General features: G+C 41.0%; 1 protein-coding gene across 1 annotated transcript in view; it reads right to left on the reverse strand.

The window, feature by feature from the left end:
* Positions 1-740: 740 nt before the first annotated feature.
* ACP3 (acid phosphatase 3) overlaps positions 741-20,379 on the reverse strand; it is a 57,438-nt gene continuing 37,799 nt past the window's right edge. Inside the window, exons 10-11 of the mRNA XM_008009118.3 lie at positions 19,757-19,926; positions 741-5,560 (exon numbers count right to left, since the gene is read on the reverse strand). Coding sequence (XP_008007309.2) covers positions 5,442-5,560; positions 19,757-19,926 — 289 coding nt within the window. The 3' untranslated portion in view covers positions 741-5,441. The remainder of the gene's footprint in view (positions 5,561-19,756; positions 19,927-20,379) is intronic.

Consider the following 20,379-nt stretch of genomic DNA (forward strand, 5'->3'; position numbering starts at 1 on the left):
ATTTTCATGCCTCAACCTTTTGAGTAGCTGGCATTGTAAAGGGGCACCACCATGCCTGGATAATTTTTGTATTTTTAGTAGAGATGGGGTTTCACCATGTTGGCAGGCTGGTCTCGAACTCCTAACCTCAAGTGATTCACCCACCTTGGCCTCGCAAAGTGCTGGGATTACAGGTGTGAATCACCGCACCTAGCCACAATCAAAATTGTAACTTAACTTTTAAAATCTACCCACCCCCGGCCCCTCACCAAATCTAGTAGTCCTTATCTTCTAAGCGTGTTAACAAATTCCTCCTGAAGACATTTCATAAGAAGAGGAGCTAGTCCATTTAGTTTAGGATAGTTTTGGAAAAGGTTTGGGCTGCTACTAAGATAAACTTACAAATAAAAGCATTTCAGAAAAATCTTTCAATTCAACCGCACACAAAGATGGTAAGATGTAGACACAAAATAAAAATGATTTTTATTTCTTCACAATGATCTGAAAGTGGATTTTACAAATTATAACAAAGAACACATTCTCTCTGCTTCAAAAAGATTGTCATCTAATGATCAAAAGCAGAACTGTCCAATATGGTAGCCACTAGCCATACGTGGCTATTGAGACTTGAAATGTGGCTAGTCTGCATTGAGATGTGCCGCAAGGGTAAAATGCACATGAGATTTTAAATACTTAATATGAAAAAAACATAAAATATCTCATTAACAATTTTTAATTACACATTGAAGTGATACTTTAGATGCATTGGGTTAAACCATTTTTATTATTATAATTAATTTAATCTTTGCATTTTTACCTTTAAAAAATGTGGCTATTAGAAAATTTAAAATTACATTTGTGGCTTTTATGTGTGGCCCTCATTCTACTTCTATTAGACAGCCCTGGCCTAAAACAACAAAATGTTGCACACATCCATTATTGCCCAAATGAGATTTCTGAAAAGAGAGTTTTTAAAAAAGAAAATGGTAACACTCTGGCATTCATTTACTAAGAAACCTCCCTGGAAATGGAGAAATAATCAATGCTAACATACTAGAACAAGATAGAAAGGAAGTTGGGAGAGTAGAAAACATGACTGATTTTTTCATGTTTTCATGAAACGTGAAAGAAGGGAGAAGAAATACTAGTTCTAAAATAAAAAAAGATTTGTTGAATGACTTCCAGTAAAATGTTTGCCTCTAATGCTTGCACTCTTCTAAAGGCAAAAATTATTCTTTTTATGATCATAGTTTCTTAATGCAATGCCATTCTATCTAGGGATATCCCACCTACAACTCTTCCTTAGTACTTTCCTGTGTATACATGGCTGAGTTTTTTTATGCTAAGGAATGTTCCTCCATTGATGTGATAATTACTGCCTTATTCTCATCCTGTTCAAAGCGTCTATAGTAGTTCAAATGAGAAATACATTTTGAAGCAGAGGTGACCTCAGTTCTAGTGATTATCTTTCAAGCTGCATTTATTATCAGGGCAACAGGACTGATTATCTGAAAAAGTCACTTTTATCATCAGAAAGAATTTACATTCTCTCTTGTTGAAGTGATTCGATTAGCTTATTTCCTGAGAAAGATTACAGTACATTCGTGCTCTCTGCTTTATCACTATAGAGCATTTGTCGGTTGTGATTTTCTATTCTGCTATGAAGGATGAAAACAGTTACAGTGTTTATCAACAAAGTAGCTCTGTGGAAAGTAGAAAAAACAAACCAAGTTGAGAGTGAGAGTTTTCTTTACAATAATCAAAAGCGATGACAGAAGGAAGAGAAATGAGGATGTTAAAAAATCCCTCAGAACCAACAGAAAATAGAGGTCCTTTTAGTTACTGGCAGTGTTACGGGACCCCACCACTTACCAGGGGTTTCCGCCCTATCGTCCCTTCTGCAATCCCCAGAAATATGTACAGGAAAGGGGTCCCGATCCAGGACCCAAGAGAGGGTTCTTGGATTCAGGGCGAGTCTGCAGTGCAAAGTAAAAGCATGTTTATAAAGAAAGTAAAGTAGTTAAAGTACAGCTACTCCATAGACAGAGTAGGATGTTCCCAAAAGTAAGAGGAGGAATGCGTCCACCCTCTATAGTGCTAAATGCTCTATAGTGATAAAGCAGGTACAACGCTGTATCTGTAGGGAGATGTGCTCTGCTACAAGGGTTTGTGATAAAGGATTGATTTCTTAATTACTATATTTTGCAAGAATCAATATTATTATCTTTAAAGCAAAATTAGAAATGCCTTTGTTTTCCAGATATCGGGATATCTGGACACTCCCAAGTCTGGGTCTGTTTAGTAAACATTATTAATTTGTTCCCTTAACCATAAACATCTAGAGGCTGAGAATACCTAACTTTCTGGAAATGCAGCCCAGCAAGTCCCGGCCTCATTTTGGTAGCCCTCACTCCAGATGGAGTTAATCTGGTTCACATGTCTCTGACAGCAGGATTAAAAGATAATATGGGCCAGATGTGGTGGCTCACGCCTGTAATCCCAACACTTTGGGAGGCTGAAGCGGGCAGATCACCTGAGGCCAGGAGTTCGAGATCAGCCTGGCCAACGTGGTGAATCCTCATCTCTACTAAAAATACAAAAATTTGCCGGGTGTGGTGATGCGGGCCTGTGATCCTAGCTATTCGGGAGGCTGAGGCAGGAGAATCGTTTGAACCCAGGAGACAGAGGTTGCAGTGAGCCAAGATCACTCCACTGCACTCCAGCCTGGGTGACAGAGCAAGACTCTCTCATAAACAAACAAACAAACAAAAAATGATATGGAAAAAGTGTTGTGAAAGCTCTTTTACATTCTACCATCTCTGTATAAGGTCGGTGTTGGAGTCAAGCCATTAATAATCACAATTGGGATGGACAATTTAGCATCTAGTTCAGTGATTAGCAAATAATAGTTTTCTCATCCATGTTTGTTGAATTAGCACAAGATATTGTGGCTTACGTACTGATATGGCTGGCTACTTTATCAAGGCAGTAATTTGTCCTTTATTCTTGCTGCTCTAGATATTTTTCCCTTTCCCAAGCTAAGAAGGTAGCCATATCTTGTGTTTTTTGTTTTTACCTAGGTGTTTTTTGTGTTGCATCAGGAAGCAGACATTGCCAAGCAAGAGAAGACAATTCCTTCTTAGCCTTTTGTTTGCAATAACCTTGGCTTAGTGAGAGTTATATAGAAAGTAAGTGTTTGGAACTTAACAGGTAGAAGCTGTTGGACCCAAGGGGAGAGGAAGATTCCTGAAACTAACAGATGGAGTCAGGTTCTGGGAGGCGTTGGGGGTGATTCTGTGCCAGGCAAAAGTATCATTCCAGGACTGCACAGTCTCAGACTGGTGGACTCCAAGAATATAGTCCTGGGAGCAATGGCACAGATATCCCCTGCCTACCATCAGAAGACCATGTGGGCAGGGATGGTGAACTTAACAGAGACTAGCATGGACAGAGGTCTAGAGGACTCTTCTCTGACTTCTCCCACCAGCTATACTCTGGGACCTTTAGTTGAACCTGAGGAGGTAGAGAACCCTACTGAGGAGTGAGATTGAATGTCTCACCAACTGAATGGCTGGTGGTTCAGGGCAGATTAAAATTGTTTAGCATACATTTTCAACTTGCCACAATACTACCATCCTTGACAGTGCTTGCTTGGTCAATGACTCATCTAGAGCATAAAATGAAAAATTATTCACAGTATATGAGAGCTAGCTGTGACTTCTATGTTCATCTAATTCAGATTCTTCATTTTTAGGTTAGGAGACCAAGGTAAAAGTTATAAAAGAACTAGGCCAGGTGTGATGGCTCATGCCTGTAATCTCAGTGTTTTGAAAGGCCAAGGTAGGAGGATTGCTTGAAGCTAGGAGCTCAAGACCAGCCTGAGCAACATAGTGAAATCCTGTCTCTACAAAAAATTAAAAAATTAGCTGGGTGTGATGGTGTGCACTTGTGGTCCTAGCTACTTGGGAGACTGAGGTGGGAGGATTGCTTGAGCCCAGGAGTTAGAGGTTACTGTGAGCTATGATCATGCCACTACACTTAAGCCTGGGTGACGGAGTGAGACCATGAGTCTGGGGGAAAAAAAAAAAGATATAAAAAAATTTGTTCTAAGTCATGAGCCCAAAGCCAGTGCAGGGCTGAGACAGTGGGCTGTCAACCCTCAGTCCACTTTTCTTTCTACCTCACTACTTGTAAAATTCAGTCTACTTTTTTTTTTTCTACTTCACTACCTGTAAAATTCAGACATATTGTAGCAGTTAGAGTATACTATCATTTCATTAGGGCTAGACTAGCCCTTATGAAAGTAAGATCTTACAATTTTAAAATGCAGTAACAATGGAAACTTAAAAAATATCCAGATCTGATAGTGGAGGTATCTGATAGTGGCCATATGTATTTTCCATTTACTCCCCACTATAGAAATTGTGAGCAGACGACCTGAGTCATATATAAAGTGGGTGATACTACAGTTTCTGGGAATTAAATACCTCTTCTGTAGGCATTTTAAATATGGATATGTGTACGTATGTGTGTTATAGACACACATCCAGAAATCTTTCCGCTGTCAAACACTGGGTAGAAATTTCTTTTCAGTTGTGTGTGTGTGTGTGTGTGTGTATGTGTGTGTGTATGTATATTAAACCTACTTAATAGCTAAATAAAAAGTTTACTTATAATTTATGATTGGGTCTTCTTTTCATAAGAATCACCCTGTATGGGCCGGGCGTGGTGGCTCACGCCTGTAATCCCAGCACTTTGGGAGGCCGAGACGGGCGGATCACGAGGTCAGGAGATCGAGACCATCCTGGCGAACATGGTGAAACCCCGTCTCTACTAAAAAATACAAAAAAACTAGCCGGGCGAGGTGGCAGGCGCCTGTAGTCCCAGCTACTCGGGAGGCTGAGGCAGGAGAATGGCGTAAACCCGGAGGGTGGAGCTTGCAGTGAGCTGAGATCTCGCCACTGCACTCTAGCCTGGGCGATAGAGCGAGACTCCATCTCAAAAAAAAAAAAAAAAAAAAAAAAGGAATCACCCTGTATAATACTACTTCTAGTCTAAGTTCCCCCAATATCCAGTATTTTTCTAATCTATGTCTTTGTCCACCTTCTCATCCTTCGCTCTTTGCAGGTAAAAGGCTGATTGGAGTTTGGCTTCTTATTTCTCTCTAGACAACTGTGGCGGAGAATACAACCATCCTATGCATAACAGCCTCTTTCTAGCTGAACTAGCAGCCTGCACTACCACTCCATGATGAGAAGACCTAGGTAACCTTGGTGTTCATTCATCTGTCAGTCCAGCAGCTGTCTGTGGGTCCCTGTGAGTTCAGACCCTGCTCTAGGCAGATTCAAAAGGCAGGGTGTGAGGACGGCAATGCCCACATGGCAAAAGCCTGTCCTTTAGATGCGGCACCACTGAGAGATGCTGTGTCACAGGAGGTTAGCCTGGCTTATCCAGCTGTCTGTTTAGATGTTCCCATAGGAGTCTCTCTGCCAGCAGGGTCCACGGCGAATGTGGATAAACAGCAGTACCATTAGGACAGCAGATATCAGGCAAAAGACAACAGCAAAGATGACCTTTAGAACTGTGGGAAAATAGGAAAAGTATTAATGTAAAATTAATGCATTAGGAAAATATGAAGATCACATGTGAGTGTTGCTTTCTGCCTTAATTGCAAATTTCAGAGGAGTTTCTAAAGAGGCCTTGAAATCAGCATTGTGTGTGGTAAAAAGAGCACAGGACTAGGAGTCAGGAGGTGACCTAGGTTCCAGTTCCTGCGTAACCTTTGACCCTTGAGATTCAGCTCCCCACTGAAAAGGGAGAGTAATTAGCTGAAGTACTTCTAAGTCCTCTTATAGCACTAACTTTATGCATTTTTTTATAGTTAAATTACCAATTGTCCATGATCTCAGGGTCAAAGGAAATTCTGAATGCTCAACTGCAATCAACTGGATCTAAAAGAAATGAAATCTTTCGATTCTTAAATTTGATTTTTAGGCAAATATTTGTTAGAGAGGAGATCTTACGCACATTTTATCTATGGCAAACATTTCTAGCATAACTGTGTACTATTGCTAATATGCACCTGTATTTACATATATTCCTTTGATAGCTGACCAGTAAAAGCAGATATTTGGGGCCATTTCTTAATGAGATGCTAAATCATTATTTCATCTGGAAAGTTACTCTCCTACACACGCACCCTAGTCCACTATAGTATACACATCAGAAATACCAGTTTGTACCATCTCTAAATGTATGTCTTTTCATTGTAAAAATGTAGGTTTCTTGTTGGCTTAGGCAATGGGAGAGCAAACATCCCTCTGATCCCATCACCTCTTTCTACAGAACCCTAGTGCACCATAGAACACAGGTGAAAATCACTGACTTCACCTGACATTATCATTAAGAGAATGAGGAAAATAAGAAGCAGAGCAATTAGATAATCCGGTTACGGTTATTGGGGTTGGGATCTTATCAGTCTCATGATTTTAAAAACCATCTATTCAGTAATTACTTCCAAATATAAATCTCCAGCTCTGACATCTATCTTAAGCACCAGACTCGTATATCCAATTGTATACCTGATATGTTTCTTTAGATAGCTAATAGACATTTCAATCTCAAGTCCAAAACTGAACTCTTGATCTCCCCATCCTCATTCTCCACACCAAATCTGCCCTTCCCAGAGCCTTCCCTCATCTCAGTTGATGGGAACTCCCTTCTTCTGTTGGCTTAGGATAAAACTCATGGAGTCTTTTTTAACTCCTTTATTTTTCTCACAGCTTACGCTATCAGCAAATCCTATTGGTCCTACCGAAAAATATATTCCAACGCTGACTTCTTTTCGTCTCTGACACCACCCTGCTTTGAACCACCATCGTCTTTCGCCAGGATCACTATAATGGCCTCTTAACTTGTTGCCTTGTTTCTATTTATCCTTTCTCCTTTGTGATTTTTTTTTTTTTTTTTTTTTTTTGAGACAGAGTTTCACTCTGTCACCCAAGCTGGAGTGCAGTGGCATGATCTTGGCTCATGCAGCCTCGACTGCCCAGGCTCGAGTGATCCTCCTACCTCACCGTCCCTAGTAACTGGGACTACAGGCATGCACCCCCATGCCTAGCTAGTTTTTGTATTATTTGTAGAGATGGAGTTTTGTCATGTTGCCTGGGCTGGTCTTAAACTCCTGAGCTCAAATGATCCATCTGCCTCAGCCACCTAAAGTGCTGGGATTACAGATGTGAGCCACCACACCTGGCCACAAGGCCACAATCCTTTTTTTGGCGGGGAAGATGGAGTCTTGCTCTGTTGCCCAAGCTGGAGTGCAGTGGCGCCATTTTGGCTCACTGCAACCTTGCCTTCCAGGTTGAAGGGATTCTCTTGCCTCAGCCTCCCAGTAGCTGGGATTACAGATGCCTACCACAATGCCTGGCTAATGTTTTGTTTGTTTGTTTTTTGTATTTTTAGTAGAGACGGGGTTTCACCATGTTGGCCAGGCTGGCCTTGAACTCCTGACTTCAGGTGATCCACCCACCACCACCTGCACCTCCCAAAGTGCTGGGATTACAGGTGTGAGCCACCGCGCCTGGCCCACAATCCATTTTTAACATAGCAGTCAAATGACTTCAAGTCAAATCATGCCACTTCTCTCCTTAAAACAAAGTCTGCAATGAATGCTCATCGCAATCAGAATAAAAGCTACAGTTCTAATGATGATGGTTTATGAAGATCCACATCATCTATCCCCTCTGAGTCCCCTCAGATTTCTTCTCCTATCACTCTACCTTCACTCACTCACTTCTGGCCTCATAATCCTTATGCTGTTCTTCAAACATGCCAAGCAGGCCTGCCTTAGTGACTTTGCTAAACCTGTTATCATGGCCTGAATGCTCTCCCACACATCCCGTGCTTTCTTTGCCTAAATCTCATCTCCGTGAGACCTTCCCATTTAAAAGTGCATCTTGTACACCCTCCTTCACTTCCACCCCATATTGGCCATTGTGATCCTCATCTTCCAAAACACTTATTATGCTTATTATTTGTTATCTATCCCTCTCTCCTTCTAATAGAATATAAGCTTCACAAAGGCAGGAACTTTTGTCTTTTTTGTTCATGAATGTATCCCAAGCACTCAGAACAGTATCTGACACATAACAAGTACTAATAAATATTTGTAGAAAAACATAATGACTTGGAACTTATAAGTTCCCAACTCTTAGCCCAGTATTTTCTGATAATGCCAGGATGCTTCTTAGCATCATGAAAAGGTGACTTTAAGTTATACCCTGAGAGACAGTCTCATTAGAACTGCAGATGGATTTAATATAAGTTTAAGTGAACTAAATGAAATAGAAGAAGGAAAGAAAGGACTCAATGGAAATGAGGAAGGCAGATACTAGTGATCCTTAAAAATCTATTTTCATGGATGACTCTGTATTTGGAAATTTATTTTCAGTTATTTTTATGGACTGTGTTGTCATAGTAGTCCGATGGAACATGCTTTTCCGCTCTTTATCTTTCCTTCTTTCCTTTCTAGACATGTGGTGGGCACACATGTACCAGGTAGGCTGTGCTGGGTGCTGAGGTTCCATAATCTTTGCCCTTGAGGAACTCAATGTCTAGCAGGAGAACCAGATAGATAATTACAAGATACTGTGATAACTACTAAAATGGAGGTGCAAAAGAAATGCTATTGAAACAAAGAGAAAGTTGCAGTCAACAGAGTATATTCTATTTGAAAGATAAAGAGTTTGGAAAGTCTTCTGAGAATTGAGCTGGCCTGCCAGGTGAGTAAGACTTTGCCATGAGACAGAAAGAGTTTCACAAGGGCATGTTTAGGACATAATGAGGAGTTACATGTGACTGGAATACAGACTTCAGGGAGGTGAAACAATATGGGTAAATGGGGGGCCAGTGTTTTTTTGTTTTTGTTTTTGTTTTTTGAGATAGGGTCTCACTCCATTGCTCAGGCTGGAGTGCAGTGGTGCAATCACTGCTCACTGCAGCCTCAACCTCCTGAGCCCAGGTAATCCTCCCACCTCAGCCTCCCAGGGGAAGCTGGGACCACAGATGCATGCCACCATGCTCGGCTAATTTTTTTGTATTTTTTGTAGAGATGGAGCCTCACTATGTTACCCAGGTGGGTCCCAAACTCTTGGGCTCAAGTGATTCTCCCACCTCGGCCTCTAAAGGTGCTGGGATTACAGGCATGAGCCACTGTGCCTGGCCAGGGGCCAGTTTTTAGAGTGCTCGGTTTGACATGGGGCAAATGGAAGTCATCAGCAATTATTACATATGGAAGTGATAGAGCTCACTCTGTGTTTGTTTGTTTGTTTGTTTGTTTGTTTTGAGACAGAGTTTCACTCCATTGCCCAGGCTAGAGTGCAGTGGCACAATCTTGGTTCACTGCAACCACCGCCTCCCAGGTTCAAGCAATTCTCCTGTCTCAGCCTCCCGAGTGGCTGGGACTACAGGCGTCTGCCACCACGCCTGGCCAACTTTTGTATTTTTAATAGAGACGGGGTTTCACCTTGTTGGTCAGGCTGGTCTCAAACTCCTGACCTCAGGTGATTCACCCACCTTGGCCCCCCAAAGTGCTGTGATTACAGGAGTGAGCCACTGTGCCTGGTCACCCACTCTGTGTTTAAGAAAAACAAAGCTGTGGAAAAGATAGGATGGTGGAGATACGTTAGGCCTGATAGAGAATTATTGAAAATACCTTTAATAAGACACTGAGGGCTTAGAACTAGAACTGTGGCCCTGGGAATGAAAAGGAGGGAATTCAAGGGATGCTCCTGCAGTAGAATTAACAGGCTTTAGTAACAGGCTACGTATACTGGTAAGGGAGGAGCTGTGGTCAAGACAATCTCGTGGCTTCTTGTTTGGGTGACTGAGAAGATAAATTGAGATTGGGACCACAAAAAAAATTGGTTTGGAGTAGAGAAGATAATTTATTTTGTCTCCAGTGTGGGATTGAGACAGGTTATTATCCTGATAGAGACTATCAGTAGGCAGCTTGATAAAACAGGTCAAGAATTCTACAGTTAGATGTGGAAATAAGAATTGTAGACATAGAAGACAGAGGCCTGAGTATACTGGCTCATACTGAATGTGGAATGGGGAACCTGAGAACAAAGAAAAGACTCAGGTGAGTGCACGTGCTTTCTCTCCCTGTGATATTTATTTATTTTTAAATGATATGCTTCTTTTTTTTTTTTTTCCCCTAAAGTAACAAGGAATGTCAGTGACTACAAATTAATTGTATGTGGGTTTGGGGAGCTTCAAAACAAATAGCTTTTATAAAATAGCATTATTTTATTATCCACATTCCAATTTCTCATATTTTCTTTTTTTTTGGAAAAATAATATGTCATTCTATTTTACCTTTCTTTTTTTTATTTTTTTATTACTATACTTTAAGTTCTAGGGTACATGTGCATAACGTGCAGGTTTGTTACATATGTATACTTGTGCCATGTTGGTGTGCTGCACCCATCAACTCGTCATTTACATCAGGTATAACTCCCAATGCAATCCCTCCCCCCTCCCCCCTCCCCGTGATAGGCCCCGGTGTGTGATGTTCTCCTTCCCGAGTCCAAGTGATCTCATTGTTCAGTTCCCACCTATGAGTGAGAACATGCGGTGTTTGGTTTTCTATTCTTGCGATACTTTGCTGAGAATGATGGTTTCCAGCTGCATCCATGTCCCTACAAAGGACACAAACTCATCCTTTTTTATGGCTGCATAGTATTCCATGGTGTATATGTGCCACATTTTCTTAATCCAGTCTGTGACTGATGGACATTTGGGTTGATTCCAAGTCTTTGCTATTGTGAATAGTGCTGCAATAAACATACATGTGCATGTGTCTTTATAGCAGCATGATTTATAATCCTTTGGGTATATACCCAGTAATGGGATGGCTGGGTCATATGGTACTTCTAGTTCTTGATCCTTGAGGAATCACCATACTGTTTTCCATAATGGTTGAACTAGTTTACAATCCCACCAACAGTGTAAAAGTGTTCCTATTTCTCCACATCCTCTCCAGCACCTGTTGTTTCCTGACTTTTTAATGATCGCCATTCTAACTGGTGTGAGATGGTATCTCATTGTGGTTTTGATTTGCATTTCTCTGATGGCCAGTGATGATGAGCATTTTTTCATGTGTCTGTTGGCTGTATGAATGTCCTCTTTTGAGAAATGTCTGTTCATATCCTTTGCCCACTTTTTGATGGGGTTGTTTTCTTCTTGTAAATTTGTTTGAGTTCTTTATAGTTTCTGGACATTAGCCCTTTGTCTGATGAGTAGATTGCAAAAATTTTCCCATTCTGTAGGTTGCCTGTTCACTCTGATGGTAGTTTCTTTTGCTGTGCAGAAGCTCTTTAGTTTAATGAGATCCCATTTGTCAATTTTGGCTTTTGTTGCCGTTGCTTTTGGTGTTTTAGACATGAAGTCCTTGCCCATGCCTATGTCCTGAATGGTATTACCTAGGTTTTCTTCTAGGGTTTTTATGGTATTAGGTCTAACATTTCAATAGAAAAAGAGGGATCCCCCTAACTCAATTTATGAGGCCAACATCATCCTGATACCAAAGCCTGGCAGAGACACAACAAAAAAAGAGAATTTTAGACCAATATCCCTGATGAACATTGATGCAAAAATCCTCAATAAAATACTGGCAAACCAGATCCAGCAGCACATCAAAAAGCTTATCCACCATGATCAAGTAGGCTTCATCCCTGGGATGCAAGGCTGGTTCAACATACACAAATCAATAAACGTAATCCAGCATATAAACAGAACCAAAGACAAAAACCACATGATTATCTCAATAGATGCAGAAAAGGCCTTTGACAAAATTCAACAGCCCTTCATGCTAAAAACTCTCAATAAATTTGGTATTGATGGAACGTATCTCAAAATAATAAGAGCTATTTATGACAAACCCACAGCCAATATCATACTGAATGGGCAAAAACTGGAAAAATTCCCTTTGAAAACTGGCACAAGACAGGGATGCCCTCTCTCACCACTCCTATTCAACATAGTGTTGGAAGTTCTGGCTAGGGCAATCAGGCAAGAGAAAGAAATCAAGGGTATTCAGTTAGGAAAAGAAGAAGTCAAATTGTCCCTCTTTGCAGATGACATGATTGTATATTTAGAAAACCCCATTGTCTCAGCCCAAAATCTCCTTAAGTTGATAAGCAACTTCAGCAAAGTCTCAGGATACAAAATTAATGTGCAAAAATCGCAAGCATTCTTATACACCAGTAACAGACAAACAGAGAGCCAAATCATGAATGAACTTCCATTTACAATTGCTTCAAAGAGAACAAAATACCTAGGAATCCAACTTACAAGGGATGTAAAGGACCTCTTCAAGGAGAACTACAAACCACTGCTCAGTGAAATAAAAGAGGACATAAACAAATGGAAGAACATACCATGCTCATGGATAGGAAGAATCAATATTGTGAAAATGGCCATACTGCCCAAGGTAATTTATAGACTCAATGCCATCCCCATCAAGCTACCAGTGAGTTTCTTCACAGAATTGGAAAAAACTGCTTTAAAGTTCATATGGAACCAAAAAAGAGTCCGCATCTCCAAGACAATCCTAAGTCAAAAGAACAAAGCTGGAGGCATCACGCTACCTGACTTCAAACTATACTACAAGGCTACAGTAACCAAAACAGCATGGTACTGGTACCAAAACAGAGATATAGACCAATGGAACAGAACAGAGTCCTCAGAAATAATACCACACATCTACAGCCATCTGATCTTTGATAAACCTGACAGAAACAAGAAATGGGGAAAGGATTCCCTATTTAATAAATGGTGCTGAGAAAATTGGCTAGCCATAAGTAGAAAGCTGAAACTGGATCCTTTCCTTACTCCTTATACGAAAATTAATTCAAGATGGATTAGAGACTTAAATGTTAGATATGCTTCTTTGTACTGTAAAATATTTCAGGAGTTTGGCAGAGCATTGTCCTAGATACTGAGAAAAGAGAACATGATCAATTGTATCTTACTACAAAGAGATCTAGTACAGGTAATGACTGAAAAGAGTCTTCTTAAAACAAGAAGCCAGTTACAGCATCTGTCCTCTCCCTAAAACCTTTCCATGAGCACAACAGCTCAACTTGACCTGTGGAGCTTGCCTCTGCAGCCTCAGCCATCTACACATTCACTAGCCTTTTTCCAGTTCCCAAAGTGCTCTATGCTGCCTTTAGCCTCTTGGCCTTTATGCATCCTCCTCTTTTGTCTGTAACATCCTCCTCTCTACTCACCTTCACCCACCTGCTTAGTACCGTTTCTTCTTCAGGTTTCAGTTTGAACATCACTCCTCCAAGAAGCCTCCTCTGACCCATTAGGCTAACTGCCTGTGCTGTATTTTCTCCTGTATGCCCTTCATCTAGAATTCACCATACTTTGCTGTTAGGGCTGATTTAATTATTTATTTCCTTGTCCACCCCTCCTTTCTCTATAAGGTCTGCAAGCCATATGGGGACAGTCTTCTTGTTTGCTGCTGTTTACTCGGCAAGCTTAATGCTTGATACATAGGAAAATATTGAGTACATAATAGGTACTCAGTAAATCTATGGCTTATTAAATAATCATGTATCTTGACCCACCAATCCTATTTTTGGAAATTGGTCTAAGAAAGTAGTCTATAAGACACCGTGGAATGAAAAGTGAGTATGATATGGTAGAAATCGGATATTGGAAAGTGTTCGGCTTGAATCCTGATCCTATTACTTGTGGCATGTTATCCTCTGAGGTTCAGTTTTCTTCTCTGTAAATTGGGGATACTAATAGCTGCTTCACAAGGAAAGAAAGGCCACTGAATTAGACACTGACGGCTTTCAAAAGAGAAGTTTTTAAAAAAAGAGATGACAGAAGGGTGGACATAATTTTATAGAATAGTTAAGGCATAAGATGGATGTAAGAAAATACTACAAGAACATGTAAATCATTAGTTCAAGAAAATTGGGATTGAAGAGAGTGAGGTGGAATAAGCACTTGAGGGTGTTTTGATGAGAGGATATTTGGGCATTTTCATAGTATAAGGGAAGGAGCCAGTGCAGAGGAAGAAAGTGAAGTTAGCCAAAAGATTCTCTGGGGTTCTGAGGAGACTGTGGAGATGGGCTCACAGGGAGGAACATGGTTTCCTGAGGGACAGCAGCAAAGGAAAGTTAAAGCTACTGAGACATTTTTGAGGTTGTGAGAGTAGAACTTAAAAGACTTATCAATAGATTATCTTGCTTATAAGAATAAAGAAAACAAAATGGAATCAGACATTTGGGACAAACAGGCCTTCCTGCAGGGAGGAGGAAAAGTGTTCAGTAGAGGTGAATACATTTACCAAGAAACATTGACTCAGTTGAGGATGGAACGAAATGTCAACATTCATCGTTTCAAATGATGACAATAGGCTTGGACTTTTGCTTGCTTCAGCTCTACTCACAGATCAGAATGAAAAAACCATGTGACTGACTTGATCTAGAGGCTTAGGTATTGGCGTGGTGAGCAGTGTATGGGACAGGTCAGCATTATAGCTGTCAGAATTGCCTAGGTTTAGGGCAGTAGTGGAGTGAGGAGCGAATCGGAGCATACCAAAGCAAGTTGCCAATGTCTTTAGCAAATGATGAGATATATTCCAAGAAACTGAAGATAATGGCAACAAGAATGAGGAAACAGGTGTTATAATCAGATGGCCCCATCTTTGAGGGAGGAGCAGTGCTGGATATCATTGAACAAGGGATATGATTGAACAAGGGCTTTTAATAGCAATGGAGGAATAGGAGAATGGCAAAGCAACTATGCTGAAAACAGAAGTCAAATAATAGAGACATGTTGGCACATACAAATGTGTAGATGGCCAATGATTGGGTCTCTACAGTATAGCCACTTTTGAGGCTCATTCATAGCTTCTCTCTCTTATTTATAAATAAACTGAGTTCCAGGCTTCTGACATCTGAGCCCAGCCACAAGGAAGTCAGGCCAGGTATGCAGGGCTGAACATGTATTCAGTTAGCAAATAGTGATTGAAGGCACAAGGTTCTAGGCATTGTCTACTGGCTAAAGACTAAAGAGGAAACATGTATGGTTCCTGCCTTTAAGAAGCTCAGGGTTGAATCTTGGGCATATGTATTTGTGCTGTAGATTCTCAGCTTTACAAAGATAATGAGAGAAAACTGGGACTTCCCACCAGTAAGTCTCCTTCTTGTGAAATGATTAGAGTTGGACATTGAGATAGGGGGTGGGAGAGCACTAGTGAAGAAAGTCTGAATGTGTTAGTAAAATTTTGAAATTAAAGAAGCAGTTTGACAAATTTTATTATTTTCAAGCACCGTGCGACGGCCTTAGACTTGTGAATTTTCCAGCAGACTCTGGTGAATTTAATTGATATGATCTGGAATCTGGTTAAGTGAGTCTACTGGCACTAGCTAAAAACACTGCTTATAGTTGTGGGTAGAATTTCATGGGTGGAACCCCCTACTCTAAGGAGTAGGGTTGCAAAGTATCTTGTATATATAGGACATATCCTATATTTAATGATTTTTGTCTTGCTTCCTGTATCGGCTTTTTCAGAACATCCTAAGTGTCCTGTATTCTGTTTTTTTCCCAATGAATTACAAAAATTTGGCAGTTACAGCCATTTGTCAAATTTATCTAGGCATCCTGTACTTTTATTTGCTAGATTTGGTGGCCCAACTAATGAGCTACTCAACCCCTACAGCCTTCCATGTTTCAACCTTCTCTGTAACATCTCTCTTCTAAGGTGAGTGACCACCCAGCCTCATGGGCACTTCTTATCTCAGGAGTTTCCCAACACTGAATGAAAATCTGTCTCCCTGACATTTTTACCTGCTGTCCCTAGCATCTCTCTTTAAGATTATACTGAATAAATCGAATCTTTTTCTTTACAGAAGTTCAAATATTGAACTCACTGTATTAGAGGCCACATCATGTCACAGACTCTTAACAAACTTTCTGTGAGCCCAAACCAGTGGCGTGCTGGTAAGATTTGTAGCATTTAATTTCTTTGGTGAAAATACTCCTGCCACATTGGAGCTGCCCAAGTGAAGTGGCTGAACTGAGAGTTGGGAACTGATGTACACATTCCACTCTTGAGATCTGTATAAGCGGGCTGCAGCACATCAACCCTTACATTTTTCTTTTTATTAACATTTTTTGCTGCTTAATCATATTTCACTCTACCTGCATATTAAATTGTTATTTGTGTTTTGAGGGAAAGAATTCTACAAACATACCACAGGTAGATTTGACAAGAGGAGGTGAGAGACTATGGAGAATGAAGAAGAGGGTAAGGTAAAAAATAACTCCTAAGTTACTAGATATTGCTGCTCATCAAGATAGACAAGAGTAGGTTCAGGGAGAAAAGGTAACCTATTTATTTATTTATTTATTTATTTATTTATTTATTTATTGAGACAGAGTCTCGCTCTGTCGCCCAGGCTGGAGTGCAGTGGCGCGATCTCGGCTCACTGCAAGTTCTGCCTCCCGGGTTCATGCCATTCTCCTGCCTCAGCCTCCTGAATATCTAGGACTACAGGTGCCCGCCACCACACCCAGCTAACTTTTTGTATTTTTAGTAGAGATGGGGTTTCATGGTGTTAGCCAGGATGGTCTCAATCTCCTGACCTCATGATTCACCTGCCTCGGCCTCCCAAAGTGCTGGGATTATAGGCCTCAGGCACTGCGCCTGGCCAAAGGTAACAAATTTATATATTAATTGGGCAAATATTTATTGAGCACCAATCCATGCCTGGCATAGATACTTCTAGGTACTGAGGACAGATAGAGCAGGGAACACACCAGATAAAATCCTTGTGGAGTTGATATTTTATCTTTTTAGAAATGGCCCATTGAATGAAACCTGTGGGACTCTCTTTGGAGACTGAACCTTCTGATGAGTAACTCTCCTCTCCTTTCCAGCTTTAAGGCACTAGGACATTTGATAAATACCTTTTTAGTACCTTGCACCACACCATTAAAGTTCTCCATCCAAACTTATTTTTTATTTTTTTAGACAGAGTCTCACTCTGTTGCCCAGGCTGGAGTGCAGTGGCACGATCTTGGCTCACTGCAACCTCCGCCTTTGAGTTCAAGCACTTCTCCTGCCTCAGCTTCCCAAGTAGCTGGGATTACAGGCATGTGCCACCAAACCTGGCTAATTTTTGTATTTTTAGTAGAGATGGGGGTTTTACTATGATGACCAGGCTGGTCTTGAACCCTTGACCTCAGGTGATCTTCCCACCTCGGCCTCCCAAAGTGCTAGGATTACAGGCGTGAACCACTGCACCCGGCCTCAAACTGATTTTACATGGTGCAGTTGCTACCTTCCTCAGAAAGCCTTCCCTGACCTTCCTTACTTCCCCCACTCCAAATCTGGGTAACTCTTGTTCCCACAGTAACCTCTGTAGTCATAAGACGTAGCCTGGTTTTTCTGTGTTTGTATCTCTTTACTCCAGTATGTATCTCTTTACTTCCCTAGTACATTGTGTACTTCCTGAGGGTGTTTCCTCAGCAAATTCCATCTTAAATAGTTGAGGCAGAGCCATCCACAGCTTTGCCTTTATCTGAAGTGGTAAAGTCCAAACTACATTTTCAATATAAAATGTTCATTTAAGCCAGTCAAATCATTTTACTTTATATTAATATTTTCCATCTTGTTATACTAAAACAAAAACCCCAGACACAAAGGGAGCTCCTGAAATCTGCCTAGAGGAATTTTATTTTAATTAAACACACACATACGTTTTTAAAAGTTCATTATAAAAGCCATGCTTTTGAACTTCCTAATAATGACTTTATTTGCTGTTTTACATTTGGCTCACTGCTAGAAGACAGTTACAAGCATAGGAAATGGACCCAAGGACAGACATTTACTTGGGAAGGAAATAACACAAAGAAGCGTATCAATCGATGTCTTTGTCAGTCATGTGACCAACCAGGAGCGGAGGTGGCTTTGCTCTAGATTCTGGCATCCAGTAGAAACCATCTCTAGAAACCATCTCATCTTTATCCATAATGGTAATAGAGCACGGTGTTCTCTAGACGCCTGTAGATCTGCCACATGGCAAAGCTATAAGACTCTTAAGAATGTCATTTGAACATGATTTCTTCTTGCAAAGTGGGCAGTTTCAGCAGGACCTGTAAGTTTGCTTAGGTTTTCTGAAGATACTGGCATTAAAGACTTAGACTTACACATTCCTTTTGTCCTCCTGACATATTTCGTAACCACACTCTCAACATTCCAATACGTTTTGAACTTGGAGGCCCTTGGAACATAATTACATTTCTAATAAGTTTTGAACTTGGAGGCACTTAGAACATAATTACATTTCTAATTTTGTTTCAGTTTGATATGTGTCACTTCCTTCCTTCCTTTTTTTTTGGTAGAGACAGTGCCTCACTATCTTGACCAGGCTGGTCTTGAACACACCAGGCCTAAAGTGATCCTCCTGCCTCAGCCTTCCAAAATGCAGGGATTACAGGTGTGAGCCACTGTGCCTGGCCTATACTTCCTTTCTTAAATCAACTATTTATTTATTTATTTATTTATTTATTTATTTATTTATTTATTGAGACAGGGTCTCAGTCTGTTACCCAGGCTGGAGTACAGTAGTGCACTCTTGGCTCACTGTAGCCTTGACCTCTGGGGCTCAAGTGATCCTCCTTGAGGACTATAGGCACACACCACCATGCCCATCTAATTTTTTGTATTTTATGTAGAGACGAGGTTTCACCATGTTGCCCAGGCTGATCTTGACCTCCTGAGCTCAAGTGATCCTCCCATCTCGGACTCTCAAAATGCTGGGATTATAGGCGTAAACCACCATGCCTGGCCTTAAATCAACTTTAGAGTCAACATCTATTATCACTGGAGCTTCTAGAGAAACTCCATCATGTGGTGCTCTCTTTCCTGATGTGCTGTGCCCAAACAGCTTGTCATCAGATGACTTATTTGCTATGATGTCTATACTTCAAGAGCTGCTATATGTATTACATACATCAAATCTTTCTGTAAAGTTTGATTTTTGTTTCTATAAAAGGAAAATAAATGTTCCAGGACCAAGGGACACAAAGAGTTTTAAAATTTTTAGTTCTGTAGCCTCATATATTTTAACAGAAATATAAAAACAGATAGTAGCAGTTTTCCAGAGGAGAAAACTTTCCAGGTGTCTCCACTGTATCTCCTTTCTTTGCCTCTCCTTGAGAGAAGGCTGGAACTGATGGGTAAATTGATTTTTTGCCCATCAGCCTATTCACATCTTTCCTTCCTTGCTCCTACCCTAGATTGTGCATTTTTTTTTTTTAAATCTGTTCCATTTCAGACATTTAAAGAACAGCCTTATCTAATCCTGCTCAAGCAAAATCTCAGAATCCTTAAACACAAAAGGTCCTGTGTGGCCAGTCATATAGTTTACGGCAACTCTATGAACTTTGACCTAAGTTTTATCTCTGATTATATTTGGGACTGCTGCCCCTTTACATTAACACTGAAAAACAAAACAAAACTTAGGCAAGTTTTACGGCAAGCTGGGGCAGGGGCATGTGAAGAGGTAGGAATTGCCTGAGGTTGGGGGCCCCTAAAACATACAATAATTACCCAAAGCCCATTTTCCTCAAAGCTGGGGGTAATGGCTAAAGTACATTCTCAAAGCATCATCTGCCCTGAGAAAGGGCAGCTATTCTTTCTGCAGACATCTCTGTGCACACTAATCTGTACTGTCCTCAGTACCTTGATGGCTGCTTGTGGTCATACACTCCGTGGACCAGTCTTGAGGGATCACAGGGCCAACCAGCTCAGCAAACCTCTCCAGAGGACAGCTGGGGCTGCAGCCAGGTAGCGTGAGCAGATACGGCTCGTGCTGCGTCTCATTCCGATAGTACATCTCCACAAAGTACTCCCTGGCAGACAAAGGCAGAGGAGAGAGCTCTGTTAGTTCTGTGTTGTTGAACTGCCACTGAATTTCTTTCCACCTGGACTATTACATGACCGTTGAGGGACTAATGGAAAAACTTATGGGGAGATTTTAGCCAATTTAGGTGTGTAAATGGGGAGACTGGGGCAGGCGGGACAGATTTGCAGGGTGGAAATGGGAGGGCTTGTTTGTTAGATGAACAGGGACATAGGAGGTGGGCACCAGGATGCAAAATCAGAGGAGGTGGTGAGAAGTGATGGTTGCAGGGAGCTGGGTGTGACTTTGAGCCTTTGGATAAGAAGTGGGAGGCAGGTGGGGGTGTTGGGTTTTCCTTCTCCTCCTCCCTTCCTTATAGGCTTCTCATTTACTCCTTTTTTTTTTTTTTTTTCCTGTTTCTTGAATATTTCTTTCAGTCCTTCTTCTGAATGTATCTCCCCTC

This window comes from Chlorocebus sabaeus, chromosome 15 (assembly GCF_047675955.1).
Source record: "Chlorocebus sabaeus isolate Y175 chromosome 15, mChlSab1.0.hap1, whole genome shotgun sequence".
Taxonomy (NCBI): Eukaryota; Metazoa; Chordata; class Mammalia; order Primates; family Cercopithecidae; genus Chlorocebus; species Chlorocebus sabaeus.